The sequence below is a fragment of the Etheostoma cragini genome, chromosome 24, assembly GCF_013103735.1.
Source record: "Etheostoma cragini isolate CJK2018 chromosome 24, CSU_Ecrag_1.0, whole genome shotgun sequence".
NCBI classification, from domain to species: domain Eukaryota; kingdom Metazoa; phylum Chordata; class Actinopteri; order Perciformes; family Percidae; genus Etheostoma; species Etheostoma cragini.
The window spans coordinates 6,415,027-6,442,526 of record NC_048430.1 but is presented as its reverse complement, the minus strand read 5'-3'; the positions used below and the strand labels follow the sequence as shown (position 1 = coordinate 6,442,526).

Sequence of the window (27,500 nt, the reverse complement as noted above, 5' to 3'; positions counted from 1 at the left end):
ATAGCGACCACTCATACAAGCAGCATCTCTCCCGAATGCACGTTGATGCATCTGTCTGAGAGTGTCTTAACAGTTTTTTTTCCCCTGCTCAGACAGATTAGTGGACTCAGATTACACAGTAGCGCAGACGGGCACACATCATATGCATATGCGGGGACACGCACAGATCTCCAGGCAGCGAGATCAGCCAGAGGTTATTTTAAGGGGGGGTCCTGTGGTATTTGCATGTGTGTGTCTGTGGAAGGAGTGTGTGTATGTGTGGGGGGTTAAAATTGCACAGATGTTGACTTTTTAAGTCAAAGCCACGTTTTGCTCAATAATCTCCACATCAAATACCCCCGACCAGCCCCACCCAAACCAATCACGGGCGCACACAGAAGGGGGCCCCCAGTCTGTGTGGGTAAGTAAGTGTGGATTAACCCTCCATACCTCCCCCCTAGACTTACCACTCTCCATTTTTCTGCTTGCAATCCACAGTGACCTTAACCCAGATGTGAGGGACATAGTTCAAATCCCCTGGAGACAGGCTTACTGTAGCTCACAAGAACAACAACCTGCACTGTACTGTACATCCATTCATACACCGGCCTGTGTGTGAATACAGCCCCCCATCCTACACAATGTCATTTTCACTAAATCATTTTGCTATGAAACCCAAATTTGCTCGGTCCACACCTGACTTCACAATCCCAGGTGTGTGTGTGTGTGTGTGTGTGTGTGTGTATATGTGTGCGTCCGCACGTTGTTGTGAGAGAGATGATGAATAACAAGTGCAGATAAGGGAACATAGAGGACTCCATTGTTCTTGTTTGTCAGCTTCCCCTCCTCTCTCTATCTCTATCTCTTCCTCCCTGCAATTCCCTCTTTCTCAGCCTCATGACTGGTTTGGTGACTCCGGTTCATAAACAGTCCACGAAGGGGAACGGCTCCTTCAGGAATGTTCCATCTATTGATATGGCTCTCGGACGCACACAACAGCTTCTGTTGTTAAAGAACGTATCAGGATGGTGGTAGAAAGCTTGAAAAAAAGGGGGCCTTGTAACTTCAAGTCCTGGATGAGGAAAGTCATATTGTTATGCATTTCTTCTGCTAGTTCCTACCTTGTGGTTCTTGCCGTGCCGGTAGACCATCCAGTCCTCCCCGTTGGTGCTGACCTCCAGTTTGAAGGTAGTGACGTAGTAGGACTTCTGCGTCTCCTTGGAAATGGCACCCTGTGTGGCGATGCCTGTCAAAACCTTGAGGAAGTGCAGGTCAACCTGGAAAAAGGAGCAAAAAAACAAAAAATCTCAATAACCGAGTAGAACAGATTAATAGGACTGAGGTGTAGATTGCTGTAGGCATTTATGGAGCTCAGGGCTGATGTAGATAACAGAGACAGACCAGCTGGTGTGTCTATCTGTCACACAGACAGCAGGGGATGGACACCAACTGTGGCCTACTGCTGAGGGAGCTTAGGTGGTGGTGGTGTGTGTGTGTGTGTGTGTGTTTGCATTGTTGTGTGTATACGAAGGAAGGCTGGAGGCAAAGATCAATGGCGTAGTGTTGGGATGCATTCCTGAAGAGCGCCTTCATCAATCACGGGCGCCTCGCCGCTCCGCTCTGTGCTCGTGTGTGCGTCTACCTATGCATGTGTACATGTGGGCCGGGTGTGCTTGAAACTGAAAAGATTAAGAGCCCAGAAGCACTTCCCTATCACCAGTTTACAGTTCCTTCCTTTCAGTGTGTGTGTGTGTGTGTGTCCTGCTGTATGTCCTCACTGTATACGAGATGCTGGTGCCCAGGCGCATCTTCTCCTCTATACTATAGTATCACAGAAACCAATTCTCTACATTTATTGTCCTCAGCAAGTTAAAGTAATGCTGATTCAGATGTCTCGCTCTGTGTGGTCTCTTTGTGTGGAATTATTAGAATTTTCAGATCTTTAAAACCAGACCTGTATATACTCCTTGTTGCTGTCTTCTGAAGGAGTCCAGGCGTTGTCGTCGTTGTTGAGGCGGGCCTGGCGTGGCAACCAGCGGTTGTCGTAGAACGTTGTTGATGCGGTGATCTGATCATCGCTGATCTTCCCCGACTCCATACCGAGCGCCATGCTACAGTGGAACGCTGTTGGGGGACAGAGAGAGGATGAGGGGGGGAGACGGAGAAAGCAGAGCGTTAACTGTATACTTGTTGACATGACTGTGGAGATGGAAAGTAAGCTGTCGGGGAAAAAAAGGAAGAGAGGATGGGAGGAAAGTTGAATAGATGGATGACAGACGCAAGAGCACTGAAAGAAAAGATCTAAGCTGCATATTACAGAGCTTGAAGACAGAGACGAAAAGGTAAATCCAGACAGAGAAAGGGCAAAGGGAGACAGAAAGCAGCCCAACAGGTGAGCAGAAGTAAATTGAGGTGAAGTTGATTTATATTCTGAAAGAAAATAGTATGACTCTGCTTCTGAGAAATCCTGCTCTCTTAGGAGAGAGGGAAATAGACTGAGAGCGCTGAGAGAGAGCTCTGAGATTTATATAGCATTTAAATAGGCAGAGCTGAAAAGATAGAGAGGGTAAGAGGAGTAAAAGAAGAAGAAAGAAAGAAGAGTGTCAGCAGAGATGACGGAGAAGAAATGGTTGAAAGAGAGAAAATATAGACGGTAAGAAAAACAGGTAGACAAACCAACACAGCGAGCATTTAAATGCTAAATGTTATCTCGCACTCACAGTCGCTGACTTCCTTGTGCGTCAAGTTGTATCGGGCGGAGAAGCCGTCTTTGGCGACAGCCATGTCGGTGTGGAAGGAGAGGGACAGCAGGCCGGAGGACGACTGGATTTCTGGGGGGATCTTTGTCCCACAGTACCGGCCGATCAGAGGAGCCACTGCGGACACACACACGTAAATCAAATTACATGTTGTAGTTTTTGTGGTTTTAAATAGTATTTTCAGGGTGATGTTGCAATAAAGGTTTTTAAAACCCTAATACACAAAGGTGTCCGTGCTTTTATTTTGAAAAGCGGAGAGAAATCTGGTTGCTACATGACGCTACGGTGTACTTTTACCGGAAAATAGGAAACGGAATCCAGCCCTGGAAAGACAGTGGCCACGCTGGTTCAGTAAGTGTTGTCTAATGAGTCACAGCATGCTTCCACCACATTTCTTCCTCCCATCATTCCTCTCTCTCTCTCCCTTTTTTCTCGTGTCTATCCATCCATCTGCCATGTGTGTCTCAGCCAGGGCCCAGCAGGGGGACTGGAATCCCTGCCTTAATGCAAGCTGCACAGGGATCAGCTGCAGACAAATGCGCCCACACACACACACACACACACACACACACACACACACGTGCGCGCACGCACGCCCAAGAGAATTACAATAGAGTACCTCCCTCACCAGACACCAAAATCTTTACCCTTCCGTTTTGTCTCCTGTCCCTCATTCATGCCCCAGGACTCGACTCACTGTAACTGGGTTACACTTTAATTTCCTCCTTATTCTCAACTATGAATGGTACAAATTGTTTTCAGCTATCAAAGCTCCCAAATTCAAGGCTATAATTGCAATTTTAAATCCACTTGGATCCCTTTTTTAGTAACTGAAAATAGAATAATTAGAGCAAATCCTCAGTTCTCCGCTTCACATTTCAAAAAAAGGGGGAAAGAAAGTCAGCAAGAGAGAGGGGGGAAGTTCACCTCTCACCGCTGCTAATGTGCTTTTCATCAGCACTACAGCGGCTAACATTACCCTATGGCGGTCACTATCAAAGCCCTTGATAATATCCTCAAATGTTTCTTCCTCCCTGATCTCGGCCGATAGGCCACTTTTGCAACGCTGGGCACCTCCTATTGGATAAAAACAGATATTCATCGTAGCCATCACTCTCACTCGCCCGGGGGAGGAAGGAAGCGCTAGGTGATAAGGAGGGAGTACAGAGAGGATAGGAAGGGGGGTGATGAAGGGAGTTATTATGGAGAGGGAAGAGGGGCATGGGAAAGGGCTGCTCCGTAGGGGTGTCGAAGCACTTTCAGCTCCATGTGTGAAATTATGTTTCCTGCATGTAATGTGAAGGAATGTAAAGCAAGGCTGCTTGCATCAAAGACAGCTATGGCTGCTCAGGAAAGTGAAGATGGGTATGGAAATGTCTGTGTGGGAATGTGCACGAGTCTGTGTGGGTTCTGACTGTGGATAGGAATGTGGAATGAGTGTGTATTAATTTCCATGCACCTTAATAAGTGAGTGTATACAGATTTTAAACCAGTGTGTATGCATGTGTACATTTGGTTTGTGTGCTCTCACCTTGTGGCAGGCCGTCCCACACGTCCAGCCAGTCGTACTTGCAGTCACCCTCTCCCACCAGCAGGGGGTCGTTCTCGAGGTCAAAGGTCAGGAACGTGAGCGTGATGTCCATGTGGGGCGGGGCAATGATCATGTAGGAGCACTCCAGATTATGAGGGTATTTATCCGGGAAGCCCGGGGACTCGATCATGCCGGAGGAGCTGGTGAAATTGCGGAAGCAGAATTCCGACCCTGTGCAGACCAAGGATAAGAGGATATTTAGAAAGGAATGAGCAATCGCTCATATAAGGGGAAAATATAGGCGTAAGCAATCGATCACACTCGGATATCTCATCTGACTTGCAGAGGGTGTTTCACAGAGTCGTTCATCACTGACAGCAAGCTGGAACATACAGTAGCTGGGGTGGTGAGACAACACACAAACACACACGGTTTTATGATCGCTGATGGCGGAGAAAATACACGATGAATAAATGCTCAAGTGGGCGTTGCAGCGCGCGATATGAGCCGGCTGAAAGCTTTTTTTTGTCAGCTGTATGCCACCGTATTTGACACAAAGCATCGACATTTTACACCACTTCTGTGTTAAAAAACAATCAAGATTTAAACAGAAATCAATCATATTTCCAGAAAAGTAGTCATATTTTGTTTGTTTTATGATACTCGTACAATGCATAATCGATGATACACACTTACGCAAGGCTAAGAGGCGAGTAGACTGACCATTGATTGTATTCAAAACAAATATTCTCTAACACTCTCTCTTCACCTCCCGTTCTCATTTGCACACACTCTCTCACACACCACAAATGTTGTGTAATGGTTCTAAGTGGGCCCTCTGCGGCAGCTCCTCATTATCCATGCAGATTTATGCGCCCTGGGCGGTTCACCTTGAGCGGCGGCAGCTGCATGGCTCAGATCATCTACCCATCAGCCACTGCTACGCGGCCCACTGGGGAGCCTGAGTCACGGCCAAGTGTTTATGGACCGGCACTTCAATGAGGGTGGGAGAGAGCTGAAGGCCCCGTGCATGCACACGCGCACAAAATATACAGGGGACTTCACACAAATGTCACACAGGCTCATTCACAAACCGGGGCTATTTTCTCAGTCTGACCATCTGCATGAAGGCTATAAACAGTCAGGTCTGTTTAACTGTGTGTCTTTCTGTGTCTATCTAGTTTTACACTTGCCAGGAGGGCAAATTCCTTTGTGTAATAATGCTTTTCTTGTGACTATTTATAAGTGCACTTTGAGTGGACGCTGGTTTTCCCAACTTCTTTTCAGTTGATGGACTGATAGACATTACATTTCCCTTTGCCAACTGGCAAGCATATAACTAGCATAAAGAAAAGAGTCTGTGCTTGTAGTCTTTTCCCATCATTAAGGGTGTTGGATAGCAGATAGGGAGGCCAGGTTGAAGAGACTCAGGGGGGAAGCTATCTGGTGTATTTCAAACCAAGGAAAGTAAGAGCACTGCATCATCTCTGAGGAGTGCCAGGCCGCGTTTGATAACCAGATACATATTCATAAAAAGCAGCGTTTAGGAGCACAGACATGTTAAAAGCACATTCCTTCTCCAACATTCCTCCAAGGCACCAGTCCTTATTATCAGACAGCCCTATAAAAGCTGAGGAGGTCGACTGGCTGCTCTGGCCCTCCCCTGTCTACACTTGGTTAATGGCAGAGAACTGACCCCAATCAGCACTGAGAGAGAGAAGAAAACTCAGGAGGCAGTCTCTGTGTCTCTCTCCCGTTGTTTTTCCTGTTCTCTAGCAGCTTCTAGCAGCAGTTTTTTCCTCTCCAAGTCTTTGCTCTATTTTTATTGCTAATTTTTCATGTGTGATCCGTGGCTCACGTATGCATTCATGTATTTACGGCGCCCATGTATCTCCCTTTCTGTCGATCTAACTGTTTTCTGCATCTTCTGTGCTGAAGATGTTGACAAAAACGTATGAAATCTTCCCCCATGTGTTAAAAGCAGCACTCAACCTCTTGTGTGTTGACTCTCTCCCACACACACACACACACACACACACTGCAACATAAAAAACACAGGTGGATCGACCGCCTTCATGTTAGGAGCCTGGATGCCTACTCAAACACACACACACACACACACACACACACACACACACACACACACACACACACACACACACACACACACACACACACACACACACACACACACACACACACACACAGACCTAGGCAAGTTGAAATAAGGTAATTTACAGCAAGCTACTGGTGACATCTCCCAATCCCCTCACCTCTCTGTGGTTAATTTGTTGTTGTGTGTGTCTGCAGTTACTGTGTATGTCGGAACAGCATTCATTTGAGTAAACAATGCTTTGAATCCATTTAAGCAGTAAGAAGCATGTGATTGTAATAGAACAGTAAATGAACTATGCAGTAGGCCTGAGCCGTATGCCACGAGTGTGTGTCTTTGCATGCCTTCACTGTGTTTTTTCAGCTCCTCGCATGTGTATCTTTTGCTGCTGGCATATTTGTTTCTCTGTATGAGTCTCTGTGTGTCTGAAGGTGTGTGTGATGGCTTCACAGTAGGTGTTAGACCCAGTAACACACTGGCCTTGTTTCTTACTGGGTCACAGTGCAGCAGTCTGGAGTCCTACTGCCGAGAACTTCAATATGAGCACAGCTTGACTCCATCGCCTCAAAATACACCACTCTACCTCTTTTACACAAACACACACACTTTGTAATGCTACGTGCCGACACACTGCGCTTGCGTGCTCATATATTTGCGTGTGTAGCAGTGCATGCATGAGTACCTTTCTCTTTTCATACGCGCTCATTAGTTCACAGTATGTGAACATGCCAAAAACAAGTCCCCGTTACTACCTCCCTCCATCAACCCTCAACCCATGTCTCACACACACACACACACACACACACACACAGACACACACACACACACACACTTGCCTTATGCAGGGCCCTGGTTGGTGCTTGCATCGCACCATGAGCTGCCATTTGGCAAGAGCTGTCTGCTGGCAAAGAGGGGGAGGTCATGGTGTGAGTGTGTATGTGTGTCTGTGGGGCAGGGGGGCCGAGAGGGTGAGTTGCTGGGTAGAAACCACTCGACTCTTGCACATGAGTGCCTGATGTAGTAGCAGCTCCACATGTTGTGTCACGGCAACCCCCTTCCCTCCTCCTCTCTTCTTTTCTCATCCTTTCCTTCGTTTCCTGTCTTCTCAGCAGCGACACACGGTGTCTGTGTTCATTCACTCTTTTAACTCTCTGTCTCGTCTGGCGTCGCCTCGCTCGTCCTGTCCTCGGCACACAACTCTCGCTGAGGGCTCACCTCTGCGCACAGTGCCTGCCACACATCAAACCCGCCTCAGTCTACACTCCCTACCTGCCTGTCTCCGTCTGACATGCATCTACACCTCAGAAACACGCAGATCTCTCGTGTAATCCTGCTGGAGCTCAGTTCTGGATTTCCTTGAAGAAAAAAACTCTCCTGAGGCATCTTAGGAAGGGTGTGCATGCATGCATGAATTTGTGGTGGAAGGGGTATGCTACACAAAGGGGTTGGGGTGGAAAAACCACAATAACAACATCTTGCAAACAAGAAGAAGACCCAAGAAAAGAAAAACAAGGGTCTTGGCGTGCCATGGCTCAACACTTTTATGGACCCAGAGAGACATCAGTCTGTAGCAGCTTTATATAGAAAGGAATGCTCCGTCTAAGTCACGTATCACACTGATGCCTCTGTCGTGGAATGGAATGTCATTCTCAAGTTTCCTTTTAAATATTGAGCATGAAGAAAAAAACACCAGAAAGCCTCCTGCTGTTTTTTGATTCAAGTGTTTGTGCAGCTCTTGATTTCCCTATTCATGCCATTTGCACATCATGTCTTATTATTTCATTTTGCGTCACGTTCTCTTCATCACTGATCAGTTTTAAACACTCTTTGAGCTCATCCAATTTATATATTCATGAAATAAATTTACCATTGCTAGTTAATTACTTGAGGGTAATTCCAGAGTTGGGATGAATCACGTGTTTCAAGAATAAAACACCAAATAGCAATTAGCCATATAGTAACAGCCATCACTGACGCGAGGGTCGCCATCCAATAAATGCGATCGCATCAGAAATACACACAGGGCCGATGTTGTGACTGGCACTGGGTTGGGGGTCCTGCCTTCAGGCGGCGTTCTCGCCGCGACCCCACAGATGCCACGGCGGCGGTCACGGAGGGGGCCCAACGCCCTGAGGTGCTCCCTGTCTTAAATCGGGATTGGCTGCGACGTTATCCGCCCACGCTGCGCTAGTGGTGGGCTTTGGGGAACTGGGAGAAATGGGGCTTTACTGGCAAGTCTTCCCCCTGTAGCCGTGGTAACAGCAACAGCAGCACATGACTGTGTGTATGTGAAAGTGTATGAGCCAAAGGGGCTCGGGTGTGTGGGGTGGGGGGCTGGGGGGGAATGGTAGTCGGGGCAGAATAAAGGGTTAAGCACGCATGAGCATGAGTAAAGTAGGGCACAACAATAAAGGGGAGGAGCGGAGTCATGCACTTTCACTGTACAGCTGGATTAAGGTATATGTGTACTGTATGTGTGTGTGAGTGTGTATGGGGGGGCTGGGTGGATGGATGTTGTTTTGGGGCAAACGCTCACCCTGGGGAGGTGTACTAAAGGGGTGGAGGGGTATCAGGATGGATGTAGAGTCAAAGGTCGAATCCTGCTCCTCCTAGCTGGAAATAATTAGATTTCACTGCACTGTACCCCATTACACACTCACCCACACACACACACACACACACACACCCACACACACACACACACACACACACACACACACAAGAAACACATTTCTTGTCCAATTAAAAAACCAAACTAGGGTTGTTACAGTCGCCGTTGCAGTCATGTAACAGGGTTAAATGAACAAAACAAAAACAAGCTGCAGTCTCAGCCTGAACAAGCCAAGATATTCCTGAAACGCACACACACATACACACAAACCACACACACAAAAAAACAGACACACACTGTCTGGCTTCTAGAAACTGCGTGGGGCGGTCAGCCTGCACTGTAAGCTGTACTGTCTGTTTAATAAGGGAAGGAACCCACACACACACACACACACACACACACACAGATTTCTATCTCTGCCGGGACGCACCCTTTAAAAACACATACGCACCCATAAACAGACCCACTCATCACAACCCGCTGCACTCACACTTTTACAGCTCACTTTAAACAGCAAAATACAGTTGCATCAAATCATACTTCAGTCAAAAAATATTACAGTCTTCCAAAGCTATACAGAAATTACAGGTACACAAAAATGCAACTCAACTCTATTAATGAGGGTAAAAGTAATTTCACTTTCCCTCTGGTAAATAAACACATCTGAGCCTGAATCTCTGCGTTCCTGTCAGAAGTTGTAAACTGTGTTTAGTGGAAACCCGTGGCCCAGGCCTGCCACGGGAAGACAAACAGCTATGATGAGAGAGCGTGCAGGCGCTGGAAACGCCGTAATTAACACATGGCCTCAATTACGCATCCTGAATACATTTTCACTCTCTGACTCACTCCTGCTTTGTCGCTCTATCTCCCTTCACCCCAATCATTTTCCCATTTTGTGTGTCTCTGTCTGTCACACACACACACACACACACACACACACACACACACACACACACACACACACACACACACACACACACACAGATCTATCACTCCGCCTCCACATACATACAGACACACAACAAGCTGAGTGGAACCACCCACACATGCAGCAAACAGGCACCTACATGTGCTCACACAGTGACAATCTCTTATGCCCCATGATTTTATACAGGAATCTTGTTAAAGCCATGGCAACCGCATCCGCCATCCTTCAATCCATCTGTGTATGTGTGTGTGTGTGTATGAGACAGATGCAATCTAAACTATTGTCGGGGTTGGTGCTGGTGGCCTTGGTAACGGAGCTGAATGCCAAATCTGGGTCACATTTATTTGACACAAAACCAGAGATATTTTTCAAAGGTAGGAGGTGATAACTCATTGCTCCCTTTGAGGGATGAGTGGTTATTTTTTTTGTGCTCATAAACCTTACTTTTCCTTGATTATTTTTAATTTAAATACTCAGAATTTCTTGTTTTTTAGTCAAGATACACTCTGAGACCTAAACATAAATGAAATGAATGGCGGCCCACTGTGGAACGCATGCGGCAAAGACAATCAGCTGGTAACTCACATGAACATAAATCTTTTAGCTGCCTCAAGGCCACCTGACCATTTCACCTCTCCTCCTACACACACACACCCACACCCACACCCACACACACACACCGCCAAAACAAATACACTTCCTGCTACAATCTCACCTGCGATGTGTGCACTTCACCTCGTGCACTTCGACGACCTCGGGAAAATTCCATTTCGGCACACACTCATCCCCATCAATCTCCTCGCCCCCGCCTCTACCTATAAACCTTTAACCTTAAGTCCAACTCCAAGTTGCCTTGGAGCTCTCTCCATCATCCCACACCGAGCCCCCCCCCCCCCCCCACCCCCCAACACGTCTCCCCGGAGGAAGTGGATCCTGCTCCAATTAAGCAAGCATTCCTAACATGTTTCCAAGTGACTTGAAAGTATTTTTCTCTCTCTTTAACTGTTGTTCATATGCACGGCTGCCTATGCTGATTTCTAAATTGTTGTAAGAGTTTTGGGGTGACTGATCACAGGTTTGAGACCATTAACTTGGGGGGGCAATAAACAAAATCATTAACTTAAGTATTAATGTACAGCGGAGCCTTGTGTTTAGCTCAAAGTGTGGAAAAGTTGGAACTTATGTTTCCCACAAGGCCTTTAAATGCATTGAGATGAATGATATGCAATGAGCAGTGGACCCATACAGTGGTAACAGGCACAGAGTGGCTGGAGCACTTTTAGTAAGATTCTTTCTATATATTAAAGATAAACAGTGTGAATTAAACAATTAGCTGCAATCCTTTATATTCAGCGTAAAACTGATACAGATTATACTAAACCAAAGTGTAAGAAGACCAGAACAGTTGAGAAATGCTCTGCTCTCCACTCTATGCTGAATATCAAACATTAAGCATTTATCCATGTCTAGCTAACTATCATATTTAGCTTTAAATCTTATTTGTATGCCAATTAACTATAATAAACCAAACTTTGATGAACTCATCACACACACAAGTCTTATTTTAAACTCCCAATCATTTTTCAGGTCCAGTCCCTCACCTGTTTTGAAGATCTCGTAGCGCAGCGAGAAGCCCGCCCCCTGGTGGGCGTAGTCGGAGACAAATCGGATCTGCAGGGAGTGTCCAGATGAGATGATCGGCGCTGGGGCGATGTTGCTGCAGTGTCGACCCAGAACATCGGCATTTTCCGAAGTCCCATCGCGGATCTCGATGAAGTCATACCTGATGAAATAACAAAAGGAGGCGATAATTTCCTGTTGCTTTAAGAACAATCTTAACATTGAGCATAATGCAGCAGGAAGGAAATCAGAGAGGAGATGAAAGGAGAGCGGCGGAGGGAAGATAAACATAGATAGATAGTTATGGGGTTATGCAACAAGCTAAGCTAATAAAAACCAGACAGGTGTGGACCTATTTACCACCAGAGTTCAGCCTCAGGACAGAATACACAGTGTCCAAGCAAAGCATTTAGGAACACAACATTAAGACAAAGGGAAATATATCTTCCACAGAATTGGCTCTGTCACAGCTTCTCCAACTTCCTTGAGCTTTTTCCCCCTCAGCTGCATTCAATAAATGTAGCTCTTAAAACCTTTTGTTGCTCGCGACAACACAGTCAGATTTCTTTTACATCAGCTCGGGGCGAGCATGCCCAAAATGATTGAACCTTGGATCACTGGAAAGACGATCTGTGTTCCCAACAGAACCGAGCTGGAGCAAGTGAATGCAATGTGAGGGTAAAGATGCAGGTAAATACTGTAGACGGCTGGATGGACTCATTAATAAGATGCGTAAAAATAGACAGAGGAGGTCATGAAAAAATAAAGAGGCGAGGGCTCGGAGAGAGGAAAGGTGAGGACATTAGCACATGGAGTGAGTCAGGAAGTTGGGATAAACAAATGTAAAAGACACCTTGCTTTTTAGCTTCTACATGCTTGAGCTCTCAGCTCCCAACTGACCCTGATAAAAAGACAAATTCTTAACTATCATGTCATATTTGTGTGTATGTGTGTTTTATGAGTGTGTTTGAGAGAAACAAAGAATTAGCTAGAATAAGAGCCCACCTGGGTGATCCTGAATTAGCATTTAATCCTGTCTTCCAACATTATTAGAAACATGCAGCAGTCACAGACCAGAATATGCATAATATGACATTGTTGCCAGGTCTAATATAGGTTTATATGTCCATATAAAGTACAGAATAAGATCGAAACAAGAGACTAAGTGGGAATAACCACCCCAGTGAAGCCCAGCGTGAGGCACTAAGACTACAGTAGGTTTTTTTGGCTAATGAATTATTTTATTTTAAATCTAAAGTACCCTTGCATCACTATTGGTTTGTTTAGATGGCCTTTACACTCTTTGGTACACTTAAACTGCCCTGCATGTACTCTATATGCTGTTTCTAGAGACATGTTTGATTCCTCTACTTACTTAATGATATTTTTTGGTGACTGTTGAAAACTGTAATTTACTATAAAGCAGTCTTTCTATGCGTTACCTCCAATAACTGATACCACAGCTTTGTTGATATGATTAAGAAAGGACCAGCACCTGCCTGTGAGTTGCCAGGAAACCACCAGGTTTGAAGGTGATAATTTGGGGATGTGACACTGGAACGTGTGGAAAATTCCATAATTTCTGTTACTATCTCAGTCCCTAAATACTGTTTTATGTAAGTTACACTGAATTAAAGTAGTAATGATCTTCCTAAACTGTGAATCATACTTAAAGCAATCCTCATTTTTTACCTCTTTTGTAAGCATGTGTTTGGGTTGCTGCTAAATGTGTGTATATCTAAATATGCATGCTATTGTATTTCAACTGTGAAACACTTCCTTGTAATTCCGTTCTCCATAATATTAATCCTTGTTGCACTCTCTCTCTCTCTCTCTCTACAGTGCTACCAAGTGTCTCTTCACCACCCATATTGTGATTCCCTGCGTAACTAACTGCATCGCCACAGGAGCCCTGCAGCTACACAGAGGAGGCCATCCCTTCTCACACACACACACACACACACACACACACACACACACACACACACACACACACACACACACACACACACACACACACACACACACACACACACACACACACACACACACACACACACACACACACACGCGCGCGCAAACACACTCATCTCAATTAGATGATATGACGGAGCCGTCAAAAAGACAACAGGGCCGCTGTTGTCTCGCTAATTACTGTGATGGGTTCTTTGAGGCTGAAAAAGCCTCACAGACATCTCTGGGTTTTTTTTAGTCACTTTTTAAACATGGCATCTAATATTCTAAACACTACTTCCTCAAACTGAAAAGTATTCAGTAAAACTGAGAGGTACCAATCAGCACCCGGCTGTGTTCCTTTATGGGATCTAAGCAATAAGGCGGCTTTTGTACTGCGCCTTTGAATAAAACGTGGATTAAGGAGAGTCAGTAAGCCTCTTTTTTTCTCCTTCCTGCAGCATTTTGATTTCTTTACAGAGCATTCAAGATTAAACTGCTGATGGAGGAATAATCCCAGGCGCATTAATCTGGGTCGGAGTGGTACATGTACAGGTGAGGATCAGAGTGGGTAAATGCTGCAATGAGCCTGTAATGTCACCACAACACTGTCAGCACCATGCAAGCAGCTGACGGATGTGTAGGAAGTGGTCAGTTTCATTAAATTAACCAAAAGTATGAAATTATCAGAATATGAGAATGCACACCAGCCAAGTGGAATTTTAACAAAACCCTTTTTGGAAACTTCTGATTTGGCATCAGAAAGATATTTAGGAAAATGCCAACTTTAGGGTCTATTTAGTAGTAATGGGTGTGATGAGGGCGTCATTGGGGTTGGAGGCTCTAATAAAAGGGGGTATCGGGTTCCAGCGGTTTTGACTACATGTTAGGATATATCTATCTACATCAGCTGCAGCAATGCTGGCTGCTCTGTGTCTCTCGAGGCCCTTAACTGTACGGAAGTGCATTGCTGGAGTGCTTTTTAAACAATTCACATTATATCTGTGCACTAGCACAAAACAACATCTGTGAATTATTCAAAGACAGATGTCATTCCTCTCTACAGCAATCCCTATATGTTGACTCTGCTGTGATGTTAGTAAGAAGACAAGTTTCAGTGCAGTTAAAGGATGTGAAGGTTTAAGCAAATCTGCACAAAGGTAGGCCTGAAGAGCACTTGGGTGAGTACAGAAACTGTTGTTCAATTCTCTTATACATGTCTTGGTTGTAATCCTGCACCACAGAGGCGATCGAGAAGGCTTTAGCTGCAAGCTCCCACGGTGAGTCTGTAAGAGCCACATCTATCCCTGAGTACGCCTGCTTAAGGCTGTTACTGACACATGCTTGGGGAAAACACACACTCAAACATGTGCCAACAAACACGCACATACACATACACATACACATACACATACAGACAGACAGACATGTACACACAAGCACACGCTGATGTACACAAACACAGACGTGCGCGTACACACTCAGCGCCGTATCGCCAATGCCAAGGATAAAAATCCAGTGAAAGAGCTGAGAGCTTAATTAGGTTTTAATTGATTTTGGAGTGGGTCTCTCTTCTTCTCTCTCTCTCTCTCTCTCTCTCTCTCTCTGTCTCCTGCTCTCTCCTGTCGTGGATTAGCGTCAGCGAGTGAGTGTTCCTCAGATGTGATTATTGACCTGTTCGCTCAGCCTCTCCCTAGGCTCTGATGAATACATGCATGAGGACCTGACGTGTGAGAGCCCACTGTCCGTCTCTCTCAAACACACACTTGAACGCATTCCACGACACACACATTAAATTATGCACATGCGCACACGCAGACCCCTGAAAGACACACACACACACACACACAAAACCCCCCTCATCCAGATTCCATTAAGTTGTTGTTTTTTAGCCAAACCCCGCCCCATGTCTGACACCATCCATTCCCCATTCCCAGCTTTCTGTCTGTCTGGCAGTCTGTCCGTCTGTCTGGGTCTGCATGACCGGCCCTGTGTTGAGGGAGCCCTTATTGTGCACCCATAGAGAATAGCTGGAGCAGAGGGAGAGGGGTTAAGGAAAGTAAAAACCCTTAAGGGCCAGTAATTCTGCACCAGTCCAGACATGTCTTCTCTTCCTCTGCTCTCATATATCACTCCGCCACTCTGCCAAAACAACTAATTGCCTTTCACACCTTTGCTGTTTGTCAAGGACTAGGGACATCCCTTGTAGGCATTGGCACCTCACCCCTGAGAAACTTAACTGCAGTATGTATACACTCTGTGTATGTATAGGTCTCTCAACTAGCCTTTTGTTACCTTCAGGGCTCCAGTACTCTCTCTGCTATAAACAACTTACTCCAGGAATCAGATAGATAGTTTTTTATCTTTGTGCTCTTCTAACTACGTGTCTGCAAAAGAACTAGCGTGGGATCTTGTGTTTCATTTAGTTTTATCTAAATGCCTACATAAATGCATTTGTTGGGAGCGTCAAAATTACACAAAAGATTAACACAGAATTTGCTGTGGGCGCGTCATGGTCGTCTGATTCGGTTTGTTTATGCCTATAAAAGAGCAACAGCTGTTCCTGAACATCAGCAAACCAAACTTGGCTGCGTTGAGACACTTGAGGCCTCCAAGTTGAAATGATTTTTTTTTTTTCTCCGCTCCATTGTGTGCGTTTTCCCCCCCGTTTTCTCAGAAACCCACCAGCCCCTGATCCGGTAAACAGCAAAGTCTGTCACTATTTTCTTTTTCCTCTCGCTGAAGAACAGAAGCAGAAATTAAGTAAAGCGGCAGGTGTACAGTTGAAACACACCCAGATAAAAAAGCATCTATACACACACAAACACACACCAACACACCCACTCCTCCCGCCCTCGATGGGGACTCTAATAAACCATAAGTGCCTCTAAAATATTAACTAGATGCTGCGAGCAAAATCCCTGCAGATCCACAGGGCCTGCCATCTTCAATCTAGCCCCAAAAACAAATAGCACTCCTCTTTCTCATCTCCTCATGCCTCACCTCCTTCTTCTGCTGTCCATCACAGATTCATACTTACACATGACTGAGGCCAAACCGCTGACCACAGGCAGTCTGGGCTCGGCCCCAGACCTTCTAGTGCAGCATCGATCGGAAACATCAGACTACAACTGCTGTCTGAGCTGAATCTGCGACCCTGCTGGATGCATTTTAATCGACCTCTATCAACATGTATCTGCGACGGGGATTTATCTCACTGCGTTACAATTCCTCCAGACACAATTTAGATCCTCCAGTCCACTTTGCTTACATGTTTTTGGACTTTACACAAGGCTAGACAGATCTCTGTGGCAGGCAAGAGCAATCAAATAAAGAAAGTATTAAAAGTGGTTGATAGCATTTATTCATACCTCCTTCTTATTATATCATCATTATAGCACTGACAACTGTTATTTTCATGACCGCTGGACACCGACGACCATGATCTTGTCCTAAACGCTGGCCAAGTGCCAGATATTGACGTATCAGAACCTGAACAACTCCCTTTAGTCATGACCTCTGGCTACTCCTATGTCTCTACTTTCATCCTTAAACATCACTCTTCCCCTACTCTTCATCTCCTTCTCTTGCTGCCTCCGGCCATTGCTGATCATTTATCGATTTCCCATTACAAGCGGAATACAGACATTGATTCCACACCTCTCTGCGACCCCTCTGGGTAGTAGTAAGTGGGTGATATCATGCACGCACGCACGCAAACACACACACACACACACACACACACACACACACACACACACACACACACACACACACACACACACACACACACACACACACACACACACACACACACACACACACACACACACACACACACACACACACACACACACACACACACACACACACACACACACACAAGCAAACACAGGAGAGTTGTTGCTGTGGGTTGGTGTTTCTCACTTTGAACAGGCATGTCACAGGTCAAATGGGACTTATAGCTTTGTGTGTGAAGTTATAAACTTATATCATCAAATCTCCCCACCTCAGGCTCCAGTCGATAACAAATAACTAAATAAAAGAGGGAGAATAAAAACCGCAATGATAGAAAAAATGGATCTTTCGGAATGACTGCAGTTTGTATGCAGGTCTGTAAGTGATTCTTTCTATGTTTCATTTCAGTGTGTAAAAATAACACACACAAGGTAGAATGAAAGAACAAAAAGGAGTAAAATAGATAGATCAAGAAAGGGAGGGAGGAAGATGAAGGGAACGAGAAAGAGAGCCAAAGAAAAACAGAAAAAGGGAGGGAGAATCCTCTCTCTCTCTCTCTCTCTCTCTCTCTCTCTCTCTCCTCAGCTACTGGTATATCACTAGGTAGCATCCTGGGGCTCGGTGATGGCAGATTGCATTAGAGATATGGGCCTGATATTTCATCTAGCCTTTATTACATTTAGTTCGCATCAATCGGCTGGCAACCTGGAGGTAAGAGCTATTTGGCACGCGGCCGGACTCCCCCTGAAATGAAATCCTGAATTAAAGTGCCACCTCAGACACGGAACGCCTGCACAAGGCTGCGGATTTGATTGCTGCAGTAGACCCGCGGTTTGTCTGCGTTACATCGTCCGAGTACTCACTGTTTGAACCCACTGAGGGAAAAATCACCCGGGATATGAGGGATATATTGAGTTCTGACCTCTTGCTTGGGCTGACTAAGCAGTTTTCTTGGTTTTATGAGGGCCTAAGGGGGGATAGGATGGCTCCCGAGCACTCTTACATCAAGGTTGCAAGCTTAAGTAAATGTGTTTTAAAGTGTACCGAAAACACATGTCTAGTAACCATCTTTATGACCATGTTACTGTATATCGTTTTTCCTTTTGGTGTTCCCACGATCAACGGTCCAGACCACATGGCTCTGCATCTTTCAGGTAACACGCACCTCGTGGTATTCGCTGCTGCCGTCTCTATAATCCCAGCTGTTAGGCAGATTTTCAGCCTTGACCAAGATGGTGAGCCCTCCACCTCTGCAGCCCTCCGGCTCCCCTTGCCCTAACCTTGCGGAACACCATGAAAACATGCAAAAGTCTACTCTCTGCTTGCTCACACTGCCGTGCCTAATCATGCAAGCAAAAAAAAAAAAAAAAAAAAAAAAAGAGAAGCTGTCCTTAACAGTGCTATAGGGCCTGGATCAATCCGGGTAAAAAGCATAGCACAGGAAGGAGAGAGCAAGAATATCGAGCCGTACTTTGGCTTTTTCCACTTATTTCTGCTGCTTTTTCTGCGCCCCAATGGGAAATGCATCCTCCATGAAACACAGAAGGGCAAACACATTAGTGTTAGAGGTTATGCATAAATAAATGTTGGCGTGATCCCCTTTTTCTCTAATGGGCCTGTAGAATGGGGTTTATCACAAGGAGGCTAGATGGGTGGATGGATGGGAACGGAGCGGCTAGTCTTAACTCTAACTTACATGCTTGCAGAGTTACTCACATGTAGACGCCTTTTCCCACCCACGCTTGTTAACTCCTTCTCTCCCTCTCTCTCTCACACACTCACACTCACATGATGAAGGGAGATTGAGTGGGAGTGTGTGTTAGAGGGCAGGCTCAGGTCTCAGTCCCTCCAGGCGAGTGGAAAAAGAAACCCGAAAAAAAATCCTCATCCCTATAAAACCCTCTGTGGAGAACAGAAAAGAGGAGGCATTTCAGTTTTCTCTTGCTCCTCCCTCGGCCTTCTATTGCCCTGCGCGCCTTGGGCTGTGAGAAACTGCTTGACACACTGCTCATCAACAGCTGAGCCACTACAGCGGGGAAGTCCAGTGCGCTACTGTGTTGACACTGTGACGCCGGTGTAAAAAGCGTTATTACTCAGAAACATATTGCGAGGGAGATAATTATGCAACATGTTTGCCTCTAAAAAAAAGCGACAGAAACCTGGAGACACAAAGCCGACACATCAAAATAACATTTCCCAGATCGCTGCAACGTGACTCAAAAAGCTTTTCCCCAAAGCTGCCATTGATGTCATCACAAAAGTTACTTTTATTTACTTTTTCTCCTGGCCAGACAAAGCTCTTTGCCAGTGAACAATGCAAAAAACACCCATCTAGAATGACTAATTCTTCGATTTACAGAGAGAAGAGAGAGCTGGAGACATAAATGGTCTCATTTGCAGAAACTACTGCTGACTCGTGTCCGTGTTCACTTGAAACAGACAATGGAAAATACTCAATGTGGGTGAATTGTGTAACAGTCTCCCTGACTCAGTTGTATAAAAATGGATTACACAGAAGAGACCATGACTACTTCTTCCTCTTTCCTTTGAGGTTAAAGACAATAGAAGACCATATGATTTGGCTTATTCCTGTCTCTGAGAAAGGAAACTGACCAACGCAGTCATACAACCAGACAAACAGCTGGGCCTCATTCTCTACTTCTTCTTCTTCTTCTTCCCTTCCCTCTTTATTATCTCTCTCCACAAACATCATGATTCTTTTCTTTTATGCTGTTCGGTCTGTATTTGCATACTCTCTGCCCTTTAACTCAAACAGGAAAGTCCTGATGAAGTCAGACTGTTAAACAAAGACACAAAAGTAATTCTCAAACTTTCCAATTGTGGTGTAAAAAGCATGTATTGTCCTTCAGCACTCAAAAAATGGTTGCAACAAAAATATCTTTAGGCAAATATGTTGTCCTACATCCTCAGTTTTACCAGTGGAAGACTATTTAATGAGACATTTGAATCATTCTTTCCATCCGGTCTGTGAATGACACGTGGAAACTAAAAGCCCTTTGAACTGTTGAGGTTCCATGCAGCTGACGTGCCCTTGAGCAAGGAATTCCAGCAAGTAAATGCTCTGGAGAAGCTTTAAAAAAAAGGCCGGTACTAAGAAGCCTGTGGTTGCACTGGGCAGCATCCAAGACATAATGTGTGTAATGGTGTGGATGCGAAAAGGGACGGCGCAGAAAAGATGTTCATGCACTCGTTGTTCTCTCCATGAATAATTATTTCACAAAAAAGAAACCACAGTCCACTTAATGGTCTGCGCTTTGCAGAAAGCTTGTATCTACAATTAAAATTTCCTTTGCAATTGACCGATGAGGTCGAAATGTGGAAAATGTTTCAACAACTTGGGATCAAGCCAAACCGCTGGCAGTGAATTATAATAGTATGTAAAAACCTGTGTGCTTCTACAGGAAATTACTTATTTGAGATGCAATTGCCTTTGCAGCATACTAATGAAACATCAACACAAATTGTCATTCAGACAGAATAATAATACACCATGAAGTCTTATTGGTCAAAGCAATTTTACTCTGAGATGAGTGATTTCAGACATCCCTAAGACTCGACTCCATCTCCGCCCTCTCCACCATTCTCCCATTTGCACCCTGCTCGTCTTACTTGCAGTCCAGCCTCTCGATCTCAAAGTGAGGGTTAAAGTTGAGGACGATGCGCGAGGACTCCGGCGCCGTGATGACCCAGTGACAGTTCTGATGAGGCGGGTACTCCAGAGGATAACCAGGGGAGGTGATGTAACCCGCCTCGCTGGCATCCAACATGCCTCCGCACTCTGGCACTGTGAGAGACACAGAAGGGTGGGGTATGGAGAGAGAACAGTTATTGATTGTAAAACACAATACACAAACAATTCAGTAAATTGAGTACATTGTTATTTTAAACCTACATTTCATACATGTCATTTGCATGGCAGGCTGTGAACCATGTAAAATCTCCAGTAAATGGCACATCCCCTATAACAGGGACTCAGAGGACGCTCCTTCATTTACCTTGTTTTTCTGTATAAAGATGTGATGAGCAACAAATGAACAGTAAAACAAAGAAAGCAATTTAGGCCGTCAGTTAGGAGGAAATTGGAAAAACTTCTCCATTGTGAATTCTCAATGCAAGCGGGATCACATGGGTAAGCTATTAAAACAATAAAAGATCATCAATGCAGCATTTTGGTGAGCGCGCACACACAGACACACACACAGACACACACAGAGCCTCTTCCACACCCAGCCTCTTATCTCTCTAGTTCCCCGTCGGGAGTATTCTCCAAGTGTAATTGTTGCTCCGGCAAGCCAATCTGCAAACATTAGGACAAATTCCCTGATCCTATCACACTCTCCCGAGGAACAATAGCCTGCCAATGGCATCGCTCGGCAGGCTTTGACAGGAAGTGACACACAGACGGCCTGTCTAGCGGGGTTCTGGGGGTCACCCCGAATCTGTAATGAAAAGCCTCACACAGCAACAAAGGCCCCATTCTCCGCGAACACCCCGACAGCTCAGGCAGCTCCCGCGCTTTGTGTTATCTCCCATAAACACGCTAAACACATAAACTCACATGCATATACAAAAGAAACATGTATTTGGGTATTTTGCACACACACACACACACACACGTTATTGTATTGTCTTGTGTTGCAATAGATTTGCAGACATTATTATTCTTTACGGCAAAGGAGCAACGTGTTCTCCATGACAACAGCGGGGGGTGTTTTAGCTCTACTTCTGTATGTGTGTGTGTGGGGTTGCTGATGCACCAGGGGAAAATGTAATGTAATGTAATGAACTTTCTGATATTGAACTCAAAGGGATAAAGGTTTTCTTAATATTGTAGCCGGTATATGTCGGCAGAATGAGGAAAACAACATACAGCGGCAGGGAAGCTGCTACAGGCAACAAACTAAAGCTTATGGTATACTGCAATTAACAATGCGCTGCCAAATGTTGAGCTTAACCACTCAGCTGCTGAGATGCATCTATTCTTGACATAAGTGGGTTGATATTCTTGCCTGTTTCTTTCAAATTTCTGTGAAAGCATCAATAAAGGAAGCGGAAAGAAAGGGAAAAAAACTGCACCAAAGGCTTGAAGTGTAATAGACCCTTCAAGTGTTGACATTTCCGCCGCCTATTGTGCTTAAAAGGCACACTTAAGATTCTTTGACATTTGATAGAGCTGCGATGGCTTCCTTACTTTGTTGCTGGAAAGGAGCAATGCCCACGCTCACACACCAGGCGCAACACAGCTGCCGGTCATTTTGTGTGAGTGCGCGACTCCAGTCGCCCACATGCGTTCACGCAGACACACATTGAAGCTTGTTACACAAATGTACAACACACAGAAGCGCACACACGCACAAGTTGAGCTACATGTGCACATTTGAAGGCACGTACAGGGATGTGTGCATAAACAAACACCAACGCATTTGTACACACACACACACACACACACACACACACACACACACAGTCGCTGCTCCGTGTTCAAACGGCCACCCACGCCTGCACACATCCAAATATGTACAGAGGGCCTGTCAATCACGAGGGCCGACAGAGGTGGGAAAGATAGCTAGCAGAAATTTTTCAAAAAAGATAGCAGGGATGACAAAGAATGACAGAGACAGACAGAAAGCCGTACAGACACAGACAGACACACACAGACACACACACACACACATCTCTATCTGCTGTGGCTGTGCAGACAGCCATTGTTGGGAAGCCCATGGAGGGGACGGCGTGCAGGAGGCTATCAGTGCGAAGAGCCTCGGCAGATTAAGCCGTTTGGGGAGAATCCTGCAGCCTCGACACTTTTTCCCTGAGCTTCCCATTCAGTGGCCTCCAAGAAGGATGAAGAGGAGGGGTGGCGGCGAGAGCGGGGACGTAAAGGGAAGGGGGGCAATGGATTACAGCGGGGAGGAGAGGATGAAAGTGAAAGGAAGTGGAGAGGAGGATTGAAAAGGAGGAGAGACGGTGAGGCGATGGATAAAAGATAGATTGGGGAAGAAGGAGGAAGATTGATCGTAACAGGGAGGAGGGTGAAGGCAGGGGTTGGGGTTGATGTACGATGGGCGGGTGCGAGGACCTCGGTGGGAATAGCAAGGAAGAGAGAGGACGAGTGACAGGCGGAGAGAAAGAGAGAGAGAGAGAGGGAAGGAGGCAACAAAAGGTGATGAGGAAGGAGAATTACAAAGGGTGAGAAAGTGAGAGAGAAGGATGATGTGAGTATGAGAAGAGATGGAGTGAAGTGACTGTGTGTGTGTGTGTGTGTGTGTGTGTGTGTGTGTTTCTGTGTGTGTGCGTGCGCGTGTCTGTGTCTAGCAGAGACCAGCCTCATTAAGACATGCCTGCTATCCAGCGGCTTCCTGTAGACACTGACCCCACTGGGAAAACTCTGTCACTCAGCTCTCGCTCTCACACACACACACACACACACACGCACACGCACACGCACACTGTGAGGGAGTGTGTGTGGGTTGGCGGGTGTTTGCTGTAGCTCAGAAAAATTAAAAATACAAAGATGGGGATGCAGCAGAAATATGTACAGTATGTCTGTACTAAATGAACCGTTTTGAGCGGATTTAGTGTGTATTTTTTCTTTATAGATTAAATGTCCATGGCAAATAGTACAAAATAGACATTTTTTACATTTGTGTGTGTTTCACTGTTAAGCGTAATGTTTTAGTGAGAACAGAACTTGTGGTGTTGGATGAGCAACACAGGGAAAGCACCCAGCAAGCTTCATGAATTACACTGTCTCTTCTACTAAAGGAGCCAATCCAAACACACACACACACACACACACACACACACACACACACACACACACACACACACACACACGTCTCTACCATGCGGGGGACCAAAACCTGTATTACAAGAAACCTATGCTACCGCAGTGTGTGTGTGTGTGTGTGTAAGCTGTATGTATGAGCAAGAGTGTATTCCAAAAGTATGTTTTTCATTATTATTCTAAGTTTTGTGGAAATTAAACTTAAATGGAACTACATTTTTTTCAGCATGGCAATGAAATGAATGTTAAGTCAAATCTGTGTGTGTGTGTGTGCGCGCGCACATTTTCTAGTCACTCCAGATCAAGTCAGACCCAGAGACGTCATCGTACCCGCTGTGACTGTGAGTGCAGCCTTTATCGTCCTTATCTGGGAAAATGTGCACATGTCTGCATGTCTCATGTTCTGTGCGTGCATACGTGCACACTCACGCTCTCATTTCTATTAGCCGCCTTATCGGGGAAGTATGGCGTCAAACTCTGGGATAAGCTGCGAGTGTGAGGAGAGGCACTGATAAATCCCTCCATCTTTTCCAGTGTCTCTCGCCCCTCCACCCCCACCTTAATTAAAAAGTGCTATCGCCCAGAGTGAGGGAATGAGAGGGGAGAGTGGGCAGCACTCATCCATTCAGTCAAGAGCAGGGGTTGTCTCTCTGACTGCTTTTAATCTCACCCATTCCACACTAGACTGGACCCAAGGAGAGGGAGAGGATGAGGACGAAGGGCGAAGAGAAGAGATTCACTTGTTATTGCACCTTTATGCTAAGGTATGGAATGGCTGTGCTTTGGAGAATAGAGGCAGTGGTATGAGCAGTGAGTGAGAACTTAAAATTTACATTTACAAAAAATCCTTATTGAGGAAATATATCATCAAGATTAAGGTTTCAAAACTTTCTAGAATACTTTTTAACTTTCCAAACTTGGTGTTTGTGTTTGATTTCAAAACTAAAAACTTAATACATAAATAAAAAAAGAATGGTAATCATATTTTGAAAGGTTATGCCCTTGGTTGGGAGCTGGAACATACCATATATACACCGTATATATTTGCAACAATTGGCACAAAATTTAAAAATACGTCCTTTCACAGAGACATAGCGTGATTGATTCAACCCATACCTCGGACATTATCTACCAGATTAAATGAAAATGGACCAAAACACACACCGACAACAACAATCAGCCCAGATATGCACCATACACAGACAACAACTTGTGTTAAACAGTGTTAAATGTGTTTAAGAGGGATTTTTTCTTCTTTTAAGAACTAACAAAAGCAGCATCAAAGGCAACTTATATCCCCAAATCCTCTTTTCCTCTCTGTTTCCTGTTCTTTCTCTCTTTCTTCTCCTTCCTCCCTAACAGGATAAGTGCCCCATGCTAATCAGCTAAATGCACAGCGCTGGCCATCGTGATCAATGGTTCAATGGATCAATCGAGTGAACAGATGGTTGCTGGTGCCTGCGTGGGGGGGGGGGGGGGGGGGGGGGGGGGGGGGGGGGGGGGGGGGGGGGGGGGGGGGGGGGGGGGGGGTAGTCACTACCTGACTACAGTATCATGTCTCTGTTGTCTCCCACTCTTTTGTCTCTGTGCGGCAGCGTCAAACCTGCACAGCCAAAGCACTTTTCACAAAAGATGTCCCTGTCTAAAGGGAAATGGCTGAGCCCAGATCAGCCAGGGACAGATGTGAAGAATTGAGCTTTGCTGCAATAGTCTTGGCGATTTTTTTGGCCTTTTCCACCATTAAATTAAGACAGGAAAGTTAAGTGAGAAAGACAGAAAGACATGCAGGACATCACAGATTGGATTTGAACCCTTGGCCTCTGCAATGAGGCATAAACCTGTTAGTACATGTGCGCCTGCTCTACCACTGAACCCACCTAGCCACTGAGTCTGGGTGATTTGTTGCCACACTCTACCCCCAGCCTTACAGAATGTTACGTTTCTGGGGAACTGACTGCTTTAAAACCCTTCCTGCGAGAACTCCAGTTACTACAAAATTAATTTTTTTTAATCCACACCCTTGTGTACCCTTTCCTCTTTAACCCTGCTCGTGAATTACAGTAAATTTAAAATGCTTTTCCTCTTGACAATGCTAACCCCCCTCCAGCTCCCATCTAAACCCATCCCTGAGCGCACGTTAAGACCCCCCTATGTGGCTAACGCGGCAGAGTGAAAGACCCCAGCTCTGTTTTATTTATGGAGGTCTTGTTTTTAATTTCACCCCAAGTGCGGCGAGCTGTTCCAGGGCTTTGCGTGAGCGCAGTACTCTCATACCTGACTGGTATCGAACGGGCTGCTCCGTTTGTCTTTGGCTATGAATGCTAATAGATGACCTTGTTTTCACAGCTGATACCTCTGAGGCAGATTAAAACAGAGAAATGCAAAGAATTGAGCTCGGTTGTAGAGGAGAGGAGAGAAAAAAAATAAATAGAGAACTGTAAGAAAAAGACCAACAAAGAAGATAAAAATGAGATGAAGTGCATTCAGTCGGGGGCTAACATTTGGCAAAGAAATGATTAAATGAGTAGAAATCCTACTCTAGAAGAAGGCGATACCATAGGTGGAGAGGATTCACAGCCGCCCACTCAATAAACATGCAAATGAGCTTGTTAATGGTCTGAATCTTAATGCTTGTGGTGAGGAGTAATTGATGTACATGTCACAGAGTCAAACAACTGCGATTACAGTACAGTGGAGTCGAAGTCTCCCTGCTTCCGATATCAAGATTGCGGCAAATAGGTCTTTTTAAAATATGAAAAGGGACCTTTTCTATTCCAGGCGAGGACGCCACCAGCGGAGAACAGCAGGCCACAACTGGAAATGTCCAATCAAGAAACATCAGACCATGCATTAGTTTTACACTTGCAGAGGATTCTGGCAGAGACGCCTCGGGCGTGCATCATTTTGTTCCACACAATTATATTATAAGGGAAATCTTTTTTTGCTACTGGTAATGTACTTATTCGCTAAAACCAGATGGAGTCGATCCTCAAAAGCAGGAACCTTTAATGTGACTCAAATGTGCTTGACTTTTATTTCCACCCTCCCTGTAGCGTTCTGGCTGGGATTTAACCACACCAGACGAGTGTCACGTCATAAACCCCTAACGCGATCTGTTCCCTCTCAAGGCCGTTTTATGCTTCCGCGTCCAATCCACGGCGTACCCCCGCAGACCCCTCTGCGTCTACACCGGACCCTACGCCGTAGCCCGACGTGCACCTGGCGAAAAATGTAACCACACATCTTGACGACGCTCATCTCTCCACTGGGACCATTTCCTGGTTCTCCATAAACAACATGAAATCAAGGAGAGGGTTAAACTTTTCCTGCTAAAGATGTCCCACCTTGGTCAGAAAGCACAGGTGAGACACTTTGTTTCTTTCACTATGACTTTAGAAACAGTGCTTTCTCCGAAGCTAATCACCACCTATCGCTCTCACTTCTCCCTCTTCCACACACT

At 45.5% G+C, this 27,500-nt stretch overlaps 1 protein-coding gene across 3 annotated transcripts in view; it reads right to left on the bottom strand.

The window, feature by feature from the left end:
- Window positions 1–27,500, bottom strand: part of nrp2a (neuropilin 2a) — a 63,124-nt gene that overhangs the window by 32,693 nt on the left and 2,931 nt on the right. For all 3 annotated transcript variants that reach the window (XM_034864696.1, XM_034864695.1, XM_034864694.1), the window contains exons 2-7: window positions 20,863–21,037; window positions 11,523–11,704; window positions 4,270–4,500; window positions 2,700–2,855; window positions 1,934–2,103; window positions 1,101–1,256 (exon numbers count right to left, since the gene is read on the bottom strand). In XM_034864696.1, coding sequence (XP_034720587.1) covers window positions 1,101–1,256; window positions 1,934–2,103; window positions 2,700–2,855; window positions 4,270–4,500; window positions 11,523–11,704; window positions 20,863–21,037 — 1,070 coding nt within the window. The remainder of the gene's footprint in view (window positions 1–1,100; window positions 1,257–1,933; window positions 2,104–2,699; window positions 2,856–4,269; window positions 4,501–11,522; window positions 11,705–20,862; window positions 21,038–27,500) is intronic.